General features: G+C 37.7%; 1 protein-coding gene across 6 annotated transcripts in view; it reads right to left on the bottom strand.

The window, feature by feature from the left end:
• The window catches only part of kat7b (K(lysine) acetyltransferase 7b), a 44,401-nt gene that overhangs the window by 11,842 nt on the left and 14,570 nt on the right, over window positions 1-17,989 (bottom strand). For 4 of the 6 annotated variants that reach the window (XM_039739227.1, XM_039739231.1, XM_039739230.1 and 1 more), the window contains 10 exons: window positions 13,495-13,734; window positions 12,897-12,979; window positions 8,523-8,612; window positions 7,364-7,462; window positions 7,076-7,186; window positions 3,170-3,361; window positions 2,639-2,728; window positions 2,242-2,382; window positions 1,977-2,070; window positions 1,100-1,246 (listed from right to left, as the gene is read on the bottom strand). In XM_039739227.1, the coding sequence (XP_039595161.1) occupies window positions 1,100-1,246; window positions 1,977-2,070; window positions 2,242-2,382; window positions 2,639-2,728; window positions 3,170-3,361; window positions 7,076-7,186; window positions 7,364-7,462; window positions 8,523-8,612; window positions 12,897-12,979; window positions 13,495-13,734 (1,287 nt within the window). The remainder of the gene's footprint in view (window positions 1-1,099; window positions 1,247-1,976; window positions 2,071-2,241; window positions 2,383-2,638; window positions 2,729-3,169; window positions 3,362-7,075; window positions 7,187-7,363; window positions 7,463-8,522; window positions 8,613-12,896; window positions 12,980-13,494; window positions 13,735-17,989) is intronic. The other 2 variants (XM_039739229.1, XM_039739228.1) reach the window with 1 other exon arrangement.

Here is a 17,989-nt window from a genome sequence, read left to right as displayed (position 1 = left end):
ACTACCTCTCTTACCTCTTCACTACCTAAAAACAAATGTGAACAGAGTGTACAGGCGCAAGAATGGCTGCCATGGCATCATTCAGATGATTTCTCAGATTTTTTATTTTTAATACATTTGGAAAAATCTCAAGTAAACTTTTTTTCACATCATTATAGGGTGTTGTGTGTAGAAATCTGAGGAATAAAATGAATGTAATCCATTTTGGAATAAGGCTGTAACATAACAAAATGTGGAAAAAGGGATGAGCTGTGAATACTTTCTGGATGCACTTTATGTCAGAAGGGGTCTGTATCAAAGGAGTGACACTTCATAGGAGTGACATAAAGGAGAGACATAAATACCGTATTAAAGGAGTGGGATTTTATTGGAGTGACATAATGTGTCACCTACCACACACAACTGAAAGTATGCTCGCCAAAAAAATTGTTGTCGCCTCACCTACCACTTGGATGGTTGGTTGTCACTCCTTTGAAGTTTATATCTGAGGTTTCACTTCTTTGTTATGTCACTCCTTTGAATAGGACCGGTCAGAAGACTGATGAATGAGCAGCATGAATTTAGCACTGCAGTACAAAGAGATTATGAGATTGCTCATCACAAATGCCAGGAGATGAAACCCATGCCTAATAAGGAGTAGGGCACAGGGTCACCACCTTCTTCACGTGCTGTTCATAATTATGAAGTGAAGGCAAGACTCCATAGGCAACAACCGAATAATGAGTCAGTAATAAGAATGGGCAAGGTAGCTAATCTTTATTTATATAAATTTAAGTTAACGTTGCAAACTTCTCAGCACCTATTACTGTAACTGCTGTATCCTAAGACAAGCTTTTATGCGCTCATCTGGGTAGTCTGAAAAACTTATTGACTTTGTTAAGGCCATCACTTATAAACTATCAAGATGACAAGGGTAATTAAAATATAGACCTGGGGACACACTACAGTTAATCTCAACTACTGCTTTATCAAATTATGATGTTAAGCTTGACGCAAGACTATAAGAAGTAGCATTTCTTTTCCAGCGCAGATTAAATCAGCAGTTAGTGAGGGGTTCCATTCATGTCATCAGTCAGGCAAAAAAAAAAATTCGGTTTACCTTTGATGGAGATTTCTTTGCCCTGGAAGTTGTGCAGATACCTTAGCAGCACCTCTTTCCAGTAGCTCCGATAGCTTATCAGACCCAAATCAGAGAGCGGCCTTTCTGGTGAGCCAACCTTCTCTTCAACCTTGGAAAGTAAATAACCTGAAAGAGACCGTCAAGAGCAAAAAATGGGGCTCTGTTAACTCTAGAAAAAGGCCTACTGAGAGAAACCCTTTATGTCATTATGACAAACACAGATACCACCGTCAACTGCAGAACAGCAAAACTGTGTCCTTCTGCACAATTACATTACCTCTTCACCTAGGTTAAGTATAAAAAAATATGGCCTTCTCATAAAGTGAAGACTTTGTGCAGTTTACTCAGTGAAAATTTTCAATACAAACACAAAGCAAATATTTAAAGGGAAAAAATGCTGAAGGCTTTATGGCTGAAATGTTGGAGTCTTCAATTTTTTTTTTCATTTTTAGCTTAAAAAAACAAAAGTTCTCATTTTTCCTTTTAGTAGATGCACAATACCTCCTTTTAACAATTAATATGAATCTTAAATACACATTTAACAGTGTATGCATTTTATAGCATAAGAACAAGGAACTGAAGAACAAATTCAACACATTTTACTTAATGCTACTATTACTAAATGTTTGTTACCCCTTTCACCCCATCTATACTGAGGAAGAAAGAAAACAACAGTTACAATAATTGTACAATATATAAAGCAACGGGGTAGGTTTACAGTGCTCAAGTCGGAAAATTAACATTCGATTGATATTTATGTGCTTTATGGGGAAAAAAAAAAATCATAAACTGACTGTCACCCAGTTCATGTCTTTATGACCTGGTTACAGGAAGCAGAGCCAAAAAAAGTACTTACTAAAATCAATCAGCATCTTTCCGTACCCCTGCCTCATATACTGAGGCATAGTCAGGATGCAGGACACATTGTAGTTCAAAAAAGAATTCTTTTCCTAAGAAGAAGGAACAAATTAATTGCAGGTAATCAATTTGCAAAACACTAACTCTACAAAACATCTGACGGGCAGGTTTCGCTAGGCATAAAATCTCCAAAATATACGGTCAATACAGATCTAATATAAGGAAGCAAAATAGACACATTAAGCACATGCTAAACAATTTACCTTGGAAAAATAACCGACGAGATGGCAGCCTGTGTTGTCTGCTTCAGTCATGACGTAAAATAGAAAAGGCTCCACATCATAATACAGAGTCTTGTGATCCAGAAAAAGTTTAGCTAACAGGCAAAGGTTTTGGCAATATATCTATAAAACACAAAATATATTTCTACTTATACACAGAAGAACAAAAAAGAAGATTAACTGTTGAGCAGTTTTGTGCTGCCACCACCTGTGCCAAAATGGTACAGCAACCTGTGAATCTGTGCAGATAAAATCTTGACTACATAAATGAAAGCTTTCACGATATCTGTATTTCAGTTTATTGTCATTTCCTTACACCAAATATAGCCCCACTTTTCTGTCTCACATCTACTATAAATAGACTGAAGTGCATCTCTACCTTGTTTTTTTTCCCGTCCACCTCAAACACAGATATGGCCCCTTTCCGATAAATCTCATCTCCAGGGGGATGTTTCCAAACACATTTTGCCTGGGTATAAGAGAGAAAAAAAAGACATGAGTCCAAGAACCAGCCAACTGCTAGAAACATTGGCAGCTTTTAAGATGTTGTCTAAAATGCCTAATTTACATGAAAGATCAAAACCAACACTAGTGTCCACTAAATTTGCATTTGTAGAAAAAATGTTTAACTCTGAACAAAACACATTTCAGCTCAAACAGAGAAATGTGTGCAACTCTTTAAAAAAAGAGCTGCCTATAAAGGTGTTTTCAGGCCACTATAAACAACAAGGAATTCACGTAAGCTACCTTAGATAAAGGCATCAGCCAAAGAAAAAATAATAAGTACCTTGTAACAATAAAAAAGTTCTTTGGTGAAGCCACATTCAGCTCAGGTCTTTTCAAGAAAAAACTTTAAACTCCAAAAAAAAAAAGAGGACCTCAAGCCCTCCTTTACCAGAAACTCACTTACCATGTGGCGCCGGAGGATCGTCTGGCTTTTCATGTATTTGAGGCAGAATTCACACATGTAAAGACGTCCAAGCCGAGCATACTCTTCTGGGTACGGTGAATGGTACCATGTGTCCAACTCATAGCGGCCGAACACAATGGTTTTAATCATATTGCTTCCTTCAGTAATCTGACCCTGTAGCCGTAGTTTCTCCTTAGAAAAGAAGAAAAAAGAGAAAACAAACACTTACTCAAATACACAAATTGTTCAACATAAACTTCTGACCAAAATCAATCGATACCTAAACAAGCACAATTTTAATGAGTCAAATATAAACCTTTGTCTTTATCTGACTTTGGTAAGAAAACATTTTGAATTTTGGATGACTTCAAATGACAGATGTCTACTATATAACATTCATGAATTAAAAACTTAATTGTTTAAATTATATATACAATTGCAATCGGAAATATTCACCCTTTCACCTCAAAAGACAGAACTTCGACTCACATCACTATACTCTTAAGTAAAACATACAGCAAGAGGGCTAAACAACAATCAAAACTTATTGATGCTTGAGTTATTTTTAGAATATAAATTGACTTAACATTGAGTTCAAATGAAAAATGTTAATTCTTTTCACAAATGTCTATGTGCATTAATAATCGGCCCACAACTTCAGTACATTCTGGAGCATCCTTTAAGCTGGGGATATACTTAACACTATGCAACACCTGCGCTTGGGGACACTGCTGCTAGGCAAATGGTGCACTAACTACACTTGTATGTATACTTTTAAGTAAATCTGGAGGATTCCACCAAAAAGCAAAAGCATTTAGCTCATTGATGTTTGATGGCTTCCTTGCTGCAACTCCCTTTAAACCCAACCAAAGATTCTGTATGGGATTTAAATCCGGGGACTGAGACAGTCACTCCAGGACATTCCAGGATCGATTCTTCTCTTAACTTGGAGGTGATCGTGGGATAATGGTCACCAAGGATAAATTCCCCAACAGAAGCCATCACATGCTTATTTAAAATGGCTTAGAATTTCAAGGAATCCATGACAGCACTTACACTGTCAAGACTGCCAGTTCATGCAACAGAAAACCATCACCATTTCACCAATGACCCACACATCATCCATGGTTGAGCACAGGGATACCATTCTTTTGGTCATAAACCTGGCCTTTCTCACATTGGACACATGTCAAAATATTTTCAGTTTAGTTTCATCAGTCCACAGAACCGTCTCCCAAAACTCTGCAGGTCTACCCTGGCATTCCTCCTGGCATATTCCAATCAACTTTTGATGTTTGTTGTGGTCAAGAGTGGAGTGCCTCTTGGAATCCAGCTATTAAATCCTCGTTTGTTCAGTGTTTGTGCAATAGTAGTCGCTGAAACATTTGCCTTGGCCTCCATCAGGTCATCCTGTAGGTTCTCTAAAGGTAAAACCTACAATTTTAAGGGGTATAATGATCTGTCTTTCATCCTTTGTTAATTACTTGTTTCTTACTGTTTTGATAGCAATATTTCCCAGCACCACAATTGCTTCACGCATCGCTACTTATTCATACAGAAGGTTAGCAAGTAATCAATGAAAGTTGGGACACCTACTTTCAAAATGGGAAGTTCACCCAATAAAGCTTTTTGTGATGGATTATTCAGAAAAGAACTTGAAGAGTACAAAAGCTCATTTTTGTAATATATAGAAACTGTAGCTCCTCTAGCCACTGAAGGCTGAGATGCAAAATTTGTGCAAAATACAAAGCTCGCATATAAAATAAAAATGAAGTTCTAATATTACTTGTTCATCCAAGTGATTCAAGTGCAGACTACCATGAATGACAGCTAGATTACAAGCAGTCAGACAAAAAAAAAAAAAGCAGAGGCATACCATAAGCCGTTAAACATAGTAGTACGGGGCATGGCATTGCAATATCCCAGCTTAATTACAATAATTTGATTTGGATTTTGCAAATTACAAAAAAAAATTCACACTAAGGAAAGCATGAAAGTTCAGTCTGTCAGTAAAGTGGCCAGTCTAAGTTTTCATCGAAGAAGAAGAAATTTTAACAGTAAACCCCCTTTACTGCCACCGACTTGACTGCTTATACCTTTGAAACTGCCTTGTTTGGAGTTTTTGGTTTTCCTGTGCTAGCACAATAAAAACAAGCTTAACTCTTACTCATGTTTCACTGTAATGCCAATGGTATTAAGTACTTAACACTAGAATCCCTGAAGCCTACGAAAAAACTTGTAATCCTGGGCCACCTTAGATACATTTCATGTGTGTTCCATGTCTACAACGATCTGTGTAAATGTAGGATGGGAGGCAAGAAATGGTGAACACATACCATGTTATACTAATACAGGCAGGTTTGTACTTAAGTTGAATTTATTTGCATGTAAGTTGGAACAGGTACATACATGTAATAAATGCTATTATTGACCGACTGTAAGCAAGTGCTCTGCCAATGAATGATGGAGTTTCACCTCTCTCTGACCTTTTTATTATTTCTACATTATTTTCAATGGTGATAGTTTTTCTCTTCTTTACTGTATCTCCAGCACTTGCATCAGATTTCTGTTTCAGAGACAGAGTTGAAGGGTGAAGACAAAAGATTAAGATGAGCTCTTCTGCACAGCACTGTACACGCTATCATAGCAGGAAGGCACCTGTCGTCAACACGTCTGATGTACTGACAAGAGACAACTTCCTGCTATGTACGTAACAGTACAAGCAGGCTTGCAATTGAGAATGAATGGGTGCATCGACAGGTGGTTCATCACCAGCCCACCTCACAGTCACCTTCACTACAGTATGCTACCTGCAGCGTCCCACCACTGAGAACACGGTGCGGCCAAAGGCAGGTAGCGAATTGCCCCCATTCAATAGGCAGCCATCCGATGCACACTACAATGCTACCCCCCGCCGCCCCATTCACCCTCAATGGCCTCCGTTCAGCCACAACCGGGTCACCGCTTGCAGGATTACCAGCCACACACAGAGAACGAACAAACAGGGCAGCCGTGTGTGGTGGCTGGGCAGTGAAACCGCTTGACGCCGGGAGCCGTCCGAGGGACACTACACTGCGCAAGCAGCGAAATCACCTCCCTCCAGCCAGCGCTTGCAGCATTACCAGCCGCCCACCGAGAACAAACGGGGCAGCTGTGTGTGGTGGGCGGGCAGTGAAACCGCCCGAGGGACACTACACTGCGCAGGCAACGAAATCGACCAATGTGTGAAGACTTTAGTCCAAATATCAACTAAACACATGAGCGTTTATTCAAAAATATAACCAAAGAAAAAAAAATCATTCAATTTACATGTTGCTGTTAATGAGTTGAAAACCCAAGCTGAAATGTTAATCGACAGAAAGTTGAGGTGTATTCCTAGGTAGTGCAGAGTTAAGAACTGCTGCCTTATAACCAGATGGTTGCGGGTTCGAGAATAGGGGATCTGCGTTTTAAGCAGTAAGCTGCTATTATTATTACTATAATATTTAAAAAAAAAATCATACAGACTTGAATCAAATGTAACACCTAATGTAAATTTTGGCTACTTGTAAAAGTTAGTGCTTTTTATTATTATTCAGTTTATCCTGTCAGTGATGTTCACGTGGTACAACAAACTTGCCTCTCCCTCTCTGAGCTGATGCCGTTTATCTCCATTCTTTTCACAAGAGCAGCGATGACCACAGTCAGTGCTGTGGTTGATGTCTGTTCAGAACTAACGTGTGAAGAAATATAAGGTGGCCCGGGATTAAAAGATTTTTCGAATGCTTCAAAAGTTCTAGTGTTAAATATTTTTATAGACTATACGTAGCAAGACCAGACTGGGCTGAGTGAATGTGTTGTTGCAAAATTATGTCTGTGCATCGAAAAAGAAAAAAAAAAGCAAATTTAAAAAGGGAAGAAACTTACAAGATCTTCGGAAGCACGTGCCTGGGCTTTGCGAAAGAGCTCCAGGTCATAATCACTAGTGATATTCTCTAGGAGAGGCTCTCGTGTATTTCCATAGGTCTGCCTGTGCTCCTGTGCAAAAACAAACCAGGCAAGGTTAGTCAGACTACAAACGTTTGTTGTAACCTCTCCAGATTTGTTCCGTGTGACACGTAAACATCAAGCAGAAAATGTATTCTTAAGCGGGATGGAGAGAGGCAGAGAAGTTGTTGCCATTTTTCAATTCTTAAATGTATTCATCACCCTTACCATGTATTTATCTTTCTGTTCTTTCAATAATCCGGAATCCCTTTTCTTTCGCATCTCTGTCACTTTCTCTTTATACCTAATCTGCCGCTCAGTTGGAGCCTGAAAGGAAGGCAGAAAAAAAAAACAAAAACACATTTTTACAGTGATAAAGGGGAAAAGAAATGGATGACTGCATGGCCATTTTCCTGTTGCATATCAAAGCTCCAAACATAAAGAAAAACAAAGGTTAAAAATCAGCAATAATAGTTAAGGAAAGAGGCCTGCTTCAGCACAAGAAACAGACCACTGAGCATGCATTCAATGCTACACTAAAACACCATTTATAAGGGAAATATGAGACTTTTGAACTCATGTCTAGCCTCACTTGTACACACACAAGCCAGCGGACATCTGACACACAACTGCTCAACAAATGCCTGTTTACTTTAGAAAGCACATACCCACAACCCTCAAACATACAGAAACACCCTCCACCATAGCACCACCTAAAAACACATGGACATCAGTAAACATTAGTATAGTATATTTTCTAATCTTGTACTGTTAGAATGGAATGGTAACAATGAAGGTATTTTAATGACTTTACCATGAATTAGTTTAGGACAACGCAGGACAAGCACACAAGCTTTCAGTTTCTATGCAACCCAAGGTAACCCTGGTGCAGAGGACTGGCCATCCACACTTTACATTGTTACTTTTGAAATGTTCAGAAACATGAAGCCATATGTGACAGGAGAACATGAGGTTATGTGGTGCAGGAAGAGAATATTGGGGAAAACACGATCGAGCAATTCATATTAGAGACGTGTAGCACAAGTAGCTAAAAGAAAAGTGGCAGGGCAGAGAGCAAAAGCCAGTGAAAGATCAAAGTAAGTCACGGAGTCAAAGTGGTGCACACCACCAACTTCTTTCTCCAAGAGGCATAAGGAGCAGAAGTGTTTTCTTTATGTATTGCTAAACAAAGCCAATCAGATTTTAGGCAAGAGCAACAATTCAGCCTTAAGGCAACACATGCACAAAAAAAGGCCTACACAAATGAGCAAGGAAAGCCCGACATATGGCTTAGCCAAACCATTAAACGCATTTATTAGTATAGACTTCAGCCAGTCCATTAGCAGGCTATGGTATTCTAACCCAGCAGCCTGTGATTGGCTCGTACCTGGTGCCGGGTGGCATGCCGGTTGTTTTCATCTTGTCGGTGGGAAAGAGTCCGCTCCTCAACCTGCTTGTCACGATGCTGAGCCCTCACCTGCAGACACAGATTATTTGACTATGTCAGTCTTGTAGATTTTTTTCCGTATCCTCAGCAGGTGAGAGAGAGAAAAAAAAGTCCCCATCTGCAGAAAACTAGTGCAAAACACTAAACAGATGCGGAGAAAAACAAAAAAAACAAACCAAAAAAAAAATAAAAACAAAAACAAAGAGGCCGTACAAGAATGCTGGGGCTTCGGGAAGGATTAAGGATTTGAGTCTTCAGGTGCACGGATTGGATATTCTTTTACCGCTTTTATTTTTCAGTATCTACTTGGTTCTCATCTCTTCACCCTGACACTTTCTACCTGCAGCTTCTGTACAATTTTTCAAAGGTGTCCTAGGAGAGCTAACGGTAAATTACATCCAATAACAATGAACTCTTATACAGCAGGTTAAGTCTGCTCTCCTATATTATATGCTGAATCTTGGGTTACTTAACAAACAGATGCCATCTTTTGTAATACCTGGAGGGTTTTATTGGTTAAACTCAATGATGCTGAAAGATTTGGAAGGAACATCCTACAAATGTTAGCTTGAGTTGCATGGAAACTATAACCTTTCATTCATGTATATTGGGTGCATAAAGTCTTACTGGCCCAAAAACATAGAATACCTTACATTTTTGTCCCAGATCAAGAAAATAATTATCATCAGCCAAAGAGTTTAAAAAAAAATGCACAATTTCTTTCTTCTTTTGGTAAAAAGTATTTTTTTCCCCTGGACACTGACAGAGGTGTCAATCTTTCCTAAACATCTCACAAATCTAGTTGAAATCGCCAAACTCCCAACAATCGAATTTGAATGGAAGGGTCATGAGTTTGATGATTACAATAATGTGTTATTCAATGCTAATTTATTTAACAGGAACACGATTGATATAAAAATACATTAATATCTATTTTTTTTTTCTCTTCATAGTGTATATAAAACTTTGAGAGATATAGATTGTAATAAAATGAATAACGGGCAAAAACTCAAAATATTTTTTATATTCTACACATTTAAAAAACAAACAAGGAATTATATAAAGGTCAACATGCCTCCAGGGCCCTGGGTTCAAATGCTAGGCATGGCCTGGGTGACTGTTTTGTCGAGTTAGCACATTCCCACCCCATTGATTGAAGGTCCTCCTCCAATATTTAAAAAAAAAAAAAGACACCTGCATGCAAGGGTATCCAACAACTCTAAATTGGCCCGATTGTGATACAAATCCAGGGCTTCTCTGCAGGGATGTTTCCTCTCCTTGCACTCAGTGTTAGCAGGAGAAGCTCTTTCCTAATTAACTCTAAATTAGATTTTAAAAACTGTGTCTTGCTCTGAATAGATTATTACTATGTGACATTCTCAAGCCCAATTCAACTGCAACTGGGGAGCCAATCCCAAAAACAGAGAGAGTAGGCATTAAGAACAGACAGGGTGTTAAACCATCAAGGGAAACACTCAACCATAAACCCTGACAGGGCCAATTTCCAACTTCCTATTAACTTATCATGCATGTCTTTAGAGCGTTAGAGGAAAACTAGATAAACAGGTAAGAAAATTTCACAAAAAAGTGTGTACATGCTAGACACAAACAAGGGGAGTGTTCTGAACCCAAAACCCTAGATTCAAGAGGTAACGATACTAGGTCATCATTAATTACAAATAGTTTTCTTTAATATCCACGAAAAATATTCAAAAGGCCAATTTATGCACAGAACCACACAAGGCCAATTAAGAACTGCCTAACTTAACGAACCACGGACATCTTTAGAACGTGAAAGAAAAACCCTAACAGGCAGAAAATGCAGAAACTTCATACAGATATAGGGCTAACAACTTTATCATCATTTTAGAATGCTTTTATTAAAATATTTTCAGCATATAATTTTCATAATTTAAACAAAGTACATGCATGTATAAAACAGTTGTACTATTTTAAAGATAAAACTAGGATATAATTTTCCCCTCAATGTATCCACTCAGTTTTAACAAGAACACTAATTTTTTTGTATGTACGACAAAATAGTAATAAACTTTCATTAACAAAGCAAATTCAGTTTCAGAGTATTTCTCTTCCAGTATCCAAGTAGCATTGATCAGTGCAGGACAGAACACGACAAATTTGGCCCGACAGCTTTCTCCATACCTTAATCACTCTTGTCAGCAGGCCTACATGATTGAAACTAACATTGCTGTGCACTTGACACGAGTAAATGTTGTACAAAGAGCCAATGGCTCCAAGAAACTGTGAATAAGGTTATTAGAAAATGTGGACAGGTGAGATACTCTCAGGTGATTTGTAGATTCCTTGCACTGTACAAAAACAGCTGCTAACTCCAAAAGAAACAAAAAACCAAACACATGCTTTAAATTTACTCCCAACTACTAACATTTCAAATGTGTATATATTGTACCAATGCTCACATACATACATATATGATACACAAGAGGTCTGTAATGAAATTAATTCGCTTTAGCTTCATGGCAGACCTCATTTTATACTCACACAGACACTACATAAATATGAGGTGTGACAATTTAATTCACGGAATGAACATGCAGGAAAACATTTGTGCATATCTGTGCACTAGTGGCTATTGTCACCTTTGAAGTAATCTCCGTCTGCAGCTACGCATTGAGTTAGACAAAGTCACTAGAATTACCCTTGAGTTCTCACATTATGCTGGATGCCAGAAATGTCTGAAAATCTTTTGTCCTTTCATGGCAATTGTTATGCTCAGAAAGAGCCAGAAATCACCAGGAGCGAAGTCAGGTGAACAGGGTGGATGATCGGTATTTGGTAACTGATTTCTTAGTCAGGATGTCCCGAACACTGAGCACATTGTGGCTTGGGGCACTGTTATGACGAGATTACACTTGTCAGGCCATAGTTCAGGTCTTTTCCTTCTAAAAGAATCCTGTAACCTTTTTTAGGGACTTTTAAATAGAATTGATGGTGGACTATTTTGTTCCTGTCGAAAGAATTTGACAGACAATCCCTTTGTGATTTAAAAAAAAAAAAAAAAGGAAAACATTTTAAAAAAATAAACCACTAATTTTACCCAGATGGGTGACATTACACAGCTGTTCAGGGAAATAAATTGTCACACCTCAAATAAATGAATAAAATAATTCATGCCAACATGTTGTATGATATGATAACCAGACATACAAGTAAGAATTTACTGTACTTTGTACATGTGACAAATTTACACCTAAAATTTGGCTGTCTGTGTGATTCACAGCAGATAAAAAATTGAAGCATTGGAAAATACTTTAAATTAACTTTAATTTTTCTGCATTTCTTGTTTACAACACTATCCCTTAAAGGCAACCTTTAAGGACATTTCTGGTTGACGTTCTACCTTTTGACGATTGTAACAGGAGTGACAATTTCAACTGTGGGTAGTTGATCCCATTTAAAACAAGAGTTGCTTTAAACAAAAGGAAAACCTGTTGGAATTTTAACCCATTAGAATACCTTTTCTTATACTACATATGCAGTAAGTAAATAATCTAATGATAAAAAACTCTTATTAACATATGTTTGTTCATACAACAGTACAAAGATCATCTCAAATAATTAATATGAAATGCAACCCAAGTTTAGCAATGAAATCAAGGCTGAAGTCTTATTTTCTGGTGGGATATTCTAGTAGGCTCTGTTGTAGAGGTTGTGTTATATTTGTTTTTAAGAGGCTGAAGTAATATGAGCAAATCAAAACCAAGTTCCCATTGTCTTTCCCTTTTTGATGCATCCATGATATCACAATTGACAGAATTAATTTGCCTACAGACTGATCCATTTTAAAATGTGGATGAGAGAGTAAGTTGGCACTTGGACTTAAATGAAACTGCATACACAAATATACTGTATGTTGTAGTATGTTTCTCTGTTTATATTTCGTGTTGTATTTTTTCATACTATGAAAAGCTGCATGGCACTGTCTATAGACAAAATCTGAAAAACTACAAATATGCTGCCATCTATCTGACACAACAGGAACACCTTCATTGGTTAAGTAAGCCACACAGAATGGTGAGAAATAGGGCATGTTATTAATTCTATTATTCTTGGCATTGTCAATAGGGAGAAGTGGTGAAAGGTCAGAATTCCTGTGATGAAATTAAAACAGAATTACAAAATTATTTAATCTTTCTGCCATAATTCAAGCAAAAACATTCTTCCATTTTAATACGGTTAGGTATTAAAGACAACAGAATTGTGCATGAAACAAACATACAACAAATACAACCAGGCACCAAAAGAACATACTGTATTTGATTTTTTCTTTACCTTGCATTCATCTGCAGATAAATTATGGTAGAGTGGGCAACCAGATATGGAGAAATGCCTTTCATGCTTCCCAGTCAGGTGGCCTATTAATATTAGAAACAAAAAATAAGAATCAATACCAATTGATTATTATTAAAAAAAATTAAAAGCCAACTAATAAGTTATAGTTATTTTCTTGTTGTGGCTGAAGTGACCATCAGCTTGAATGAAACATATCATGTACTACAGTTCAGACTGTACAGTATACTCAAATAGTTTTGCATTTGAATGCAAGCCAAAAGGCTTTGATGAGCCAACTTAATCTTGTATAACAGGCAGAGAATGGACATAAAACAAACATTTATCAGCTGAGAGGTTGAAACACCTCAAAGTAAATTTTATGAAGAAAGTTTTACACAGTAGAATCTGTACAAGCATGAGAAGTGGCTAAATAGCATAAGGAAGAAGTGGAGACAAAGAGCACAAAATACAAAGTCATTCTAAACAAGACATTGGATAATAATGACATAAAGCTCAATCAAGCTTTAAAAAGAAAAGAAAAATAAATAAATTTGGAACTCCAGCAAAACCAGAGTAGCATAGTCAGCCATAGTGTTACCTAATGAGTTGCAGCCTGGCGTCGGACATTTCATGTTGAAGTTGTAGCTTTCATGGAAGCGGCGACGCTTAGGCCGATGGGACAACTCGCTTTCAGAATCCTTCATAGACAGGTCCTTAGCCAGACTTTCATCATGGGAGGCATTAGGGCTGGAGATGTCAATATCAGACTCTGAGGAAGGAGCGTTGCCAGTTGGAGTGCGTGGGGGAGACTCATCATGGTCCACTGCATTTTTCAAATCTGCGGCAAAGCAAAAGTCCGTCAGACAAATATACATGAAAATACAGGAATCCAAGCACTACATCTTTGCCAGAGCTTTTATGTAACAGTTAATTCTTATGTTTCACACTGATTCTAAAATAAAGAATGCTTATTTATAAAGGCTGCCTAACAGTTTGTGTGGGTTAGATCCCAAGGAGCCTTGCAAACACATAAAACATCCCATTAGTTCAACAGGTCCACTATATGGTGCCTATTACTTACTAATCCTTGCCAGCATGTGAATAAGGTTAAGATTTTTAAGATTAAAGCTCTATCTCAAGGCCCCAACAAAGTAGAATCCCTTCCGGCAGTAACAGGATTTGAATGGGCAACCTTCCATATAGCAGTGCAGATCCTTCAATTCAGAGCCACCACTACTAGTGGCGCGCCTCAAGCTTGTATATTTTTTGAGAGGGCCTGGCAGACGGGTGTTGATATAAGTGAACATTACCCACGACATTCTGCAATTGTCAAAGCACGGTTTTACATCACTCCCACTAGTCCTAGCTCCTCTATGGTGTCTAGAAGCTCCTACATACATGCATGACAGTAAAAACTGACTGGAAGCAACGGTCTCAATCTGCTGTTTTATATTTTTCTTCCTTGTCATCATGAGCTGATAGATTCACAGATGTCTTAAACTGAAAACAACACTGAGTAGCACAGCAGCCATCACGCTGCTGGTGTTAACAGTGGCTCTGTAGGTCACATCTGTTTCATCCATTTGTTTTTATTAAATTTTGCAGTTCTATTTAAGAGAGGTTATTTAAATATGGTTGCCTCTTGAGCAGTATGAATGAGCTGGACAATTATTCATGTTATCACACCATTCCGGCAAACTTTACTGCTTATCCAAACCCCAGGATGGCTACTGGTAATAAGGAGTAACACCACACAACAACAAGCATCTAAGAGAATAGCAGTTTTTGTTTCATTTTCTTGGGAGAAGAGAGTATTTATATAGCAGGGGTGCCCAAGCTACTTGACCAATATTATCAATATCTTCTTGTTGTACAATATTGTAATGCAAGTCATACAAGATATATTATATGGTAGAACTGTGAATGACAGGTACAGTAGTCAAATTCGCACCCTGGAAGCATCAGAGGAAATAACGATTCAGCGCTCACAACTCAAGAACCTGCAGTGTAGATTTTGCACCTTCCTCCTCTGTCCCCATGTGTTATTTTGTGGGTACTCCCGTTTTTCTGCAAGATCTGAAAATTTGTGCTTATTAGCACTAAATTGAACTTGTGTGGGGTGTGCATGATATCATCGTAGAGAAGACCAGCACCCTATCCAGGTCTGGTCCCTGCTTTTGGTATAGACTCTTGGTATTTTAACGCTGAATTGAACTAAGCTGGGTCGCTAATGGCTAGACTACATCAAAAGAGAGTGAAATATAAAACACTACTCATTGTGAAACGTTGGCTTTCTATAGAAAAGTAGGGGCTCCTAACCTTTTCTCTTGGTGTCATCTGTAAAGAAATTAGTGCTGGCAGCTTGTCCTTCCCTTGCTGGGCTAAGGTGTATGTATATTATTCCCCTCTTGGAGACTTTCACTTCAATAAAGTATATTATTTTAATCATTCATTTTCTTACATAGTGCCCTTTGGCCTAAGGCACATATCCTTCATTTCTCCTCATTTATAACTGAAAGACCTATAACATAACAAATGCACATCCAGATGGGGATGTTCTATGAAATCTTTTCCAATCAAAATGTAAAAAGATAAATAACTGACCATTTAACATTATTATTAGTTTTTGTCTATCATTTCAACAGAGACATTCAAATCCCCGTCCTGTAGGTTTGTGATCCCACAACAGCACAAGTGTGTATTTTTTCATGCAATAGGCACGCACATTAACACTTATCCATTGCTTGATTAGCTTATGGTGAAACCAAATAATCATATGTCGTACCATGGACTTAAACTTGCACTGGTAAGTGTGCTTTGATGGATTTTAGTTCTTGATATTGACTTACTGTGACATAAGATGTTTGTTTAAGCAGACACACGAGGACAGTATTAAAGCTGCACTTCAGAAAGTTTTACATCCTGATGCAGAACAAAATCAAAAAAATGAAGTGTGCTAAATAACGCTCAGTTTTGGTGTATTCCAAGTTAAAAGGTGCTGAAGTTCACAAGAGACTGCGTTCATTTAATATTAAGCTGAGCTCACAAAAAGTAGCATATGCAAAACTGAAATGGCATGTCTAAAATCAGCACCTACCACACTTGCCAGCTCTAGCAATAAGAACCTGATGACAGATGATCAGAGGAAATCGGACAGAAGGCATGAACAATGATAGAATAAGACGGGTTATCTGATCAGTGTGGTTGATGACATATATATTTGGTAGTTACTCGCTAATTTTGAGCCACTTGTTTTACCAACAAGACACAAAGGTTGAAAACCGGCTTTTCAAAGCTAATAAGCCTCACATTTACAACTGACTTTTAGACCACACTGACTAACGGGGTTCATATCACAATAATGTGCATGATAAACAAATGAAGAATAGCAGGTGAAACCAATGGACCCACAAACATGCAATTTTACAGTCAAATGTGGAGCTGACAGCATTGTCAAGAAGCTAATTGCTGACTTGTAGACATGGGAACTCGTGGGTAAAGAGTGGCCGCATGTGTTCATCATAATGCACAACAGACCTTGGTCGTTTATTATCTAACCCAAAAGAATCAAGCGTGGGTAACATTTTTGACTCATACAATGCAAGTAATAGTCAAAGATGGATTAGACTTGAGTAAAACTTGAACATCAGCGGTGTAAGAGTAGCTGTTCTCAGTTGCTGGCCCGACAATTAACAGATTATAAACATGGCTTACTAGCTAGCATTTCAACCTGCTCCAAACTGCATAAAAGATGTTTCAGAAGGAAATTTGCAACACATTTGACTTAACAGTAAAACAAATTCTTACTTGTATTCAGACCCCTTCACTTTCTACACATTATACTGTGTTGTGTTTGTTTAAAAAGAAGTCTACATTTGCCATTTTGCTCATAAATCTACCCTCAATAGCCCAGAATGCCAAAATGTTTTAGAAAGGTTGCTAAATTGAAAACTGATTTCATGCCAATGAATCCACTGTATATTTATATTCCTACATATAAGCTTACAAAAACTGTGAACTCTTTTTGAATATCTGAGAAACACTTTGAGCATGGGAAAGGCACTAGATAAATAAAAAATGTATTACCACCAATAATGAATGCTTCACAAATGAAGCTTCCAGTCCATGGACTGTAGAGCTCAATGCCCACCAGGGACCACACATGACCTACTTTTATATTCTGTGCTTTTGTAGTTTACAGTGTGCTGCATTTTGGACAAGCCTGCAAATAAGATTTTCATTGGGTTCTATACGCGTACATCTGAACTGATCCAATTATGCTACATTTCATTTTTGGTAAATTGAAACCTTAGGGTCTTCTAAAGAGCCAAGTCATTTTCACAATGCCAAATATCATTTAACTCAGAATTACACACTTGTGCGTGTGTGCAAACAATAAAAAATGAAAAACAAATGATATGATAACGCTAAGCTGCTTTGTCTGAGAATTTGGTAGAGAAAAACAGAATGACTTACAACTACATGTAAAACTGAGTAAAAGAATTTAATAGCATTTAATGTTTGCCAGTAGACATTAGTTCACGTCCATAATATGACAAAGCAGTTCTGCTTTTAGGCTCTGATGCCAACACAGAGTTATGATTCATAGCAAGTTGAAATCAGCTTTGAATGTTTTTTAGTCCTCTTTATAAAACATTACTATCCACAGATGTATATCAGGTTCATGTTGTAGTTTTTGATTTAAAATACAAATTGCATCACATAAAACACAGTGTGCCTATTATCTTGATTTAGTCAGCTGCATCTCATAATTCCCATCATTCTGGTCTTGGGCACCCACAAGGGCAGGTCATCTAATGACATCTACTGCTACTCCCTCAGCTTTAATACAGAAGAACTAACTCTGTTTTGCTTCACACTACTTCAGGAGGGAGCACACCAAGCGTTCTTTATCAATTATTAAAGAATAGTGTTGTGCATATGCCTAGATGTCACAGTGAAAATCGAGTGCAGTTACAAGAAGAAGACGACTTACCAATTTCAAAAAAACTCCCATGATCTCTAAAAATGATGTCTTTAGTTTCTCAGAGGACTGTTTGAAAAATACTTAATAACATATCCCTACCACCAAC

This window comes from Polypterus senegalus, chromosome 17 (genome assembly GCF_016835505.1).
Source record: "Polypterus senegalus isolate Bchr_013 chromosome 17, ASM1683550v1, whole genome shotgun sequence".
NCBI lineage: Eukaryota > Metazoa > Chordata > Cladistia > Polypteriformes > Polypteridae > Polypterus > Polypterus senegalus.
The sequence above is the reverse complement of the archived record's forward strand: the minus strand, read 5'-3'. Positions and strand labels throughout refer to the sequence as shown.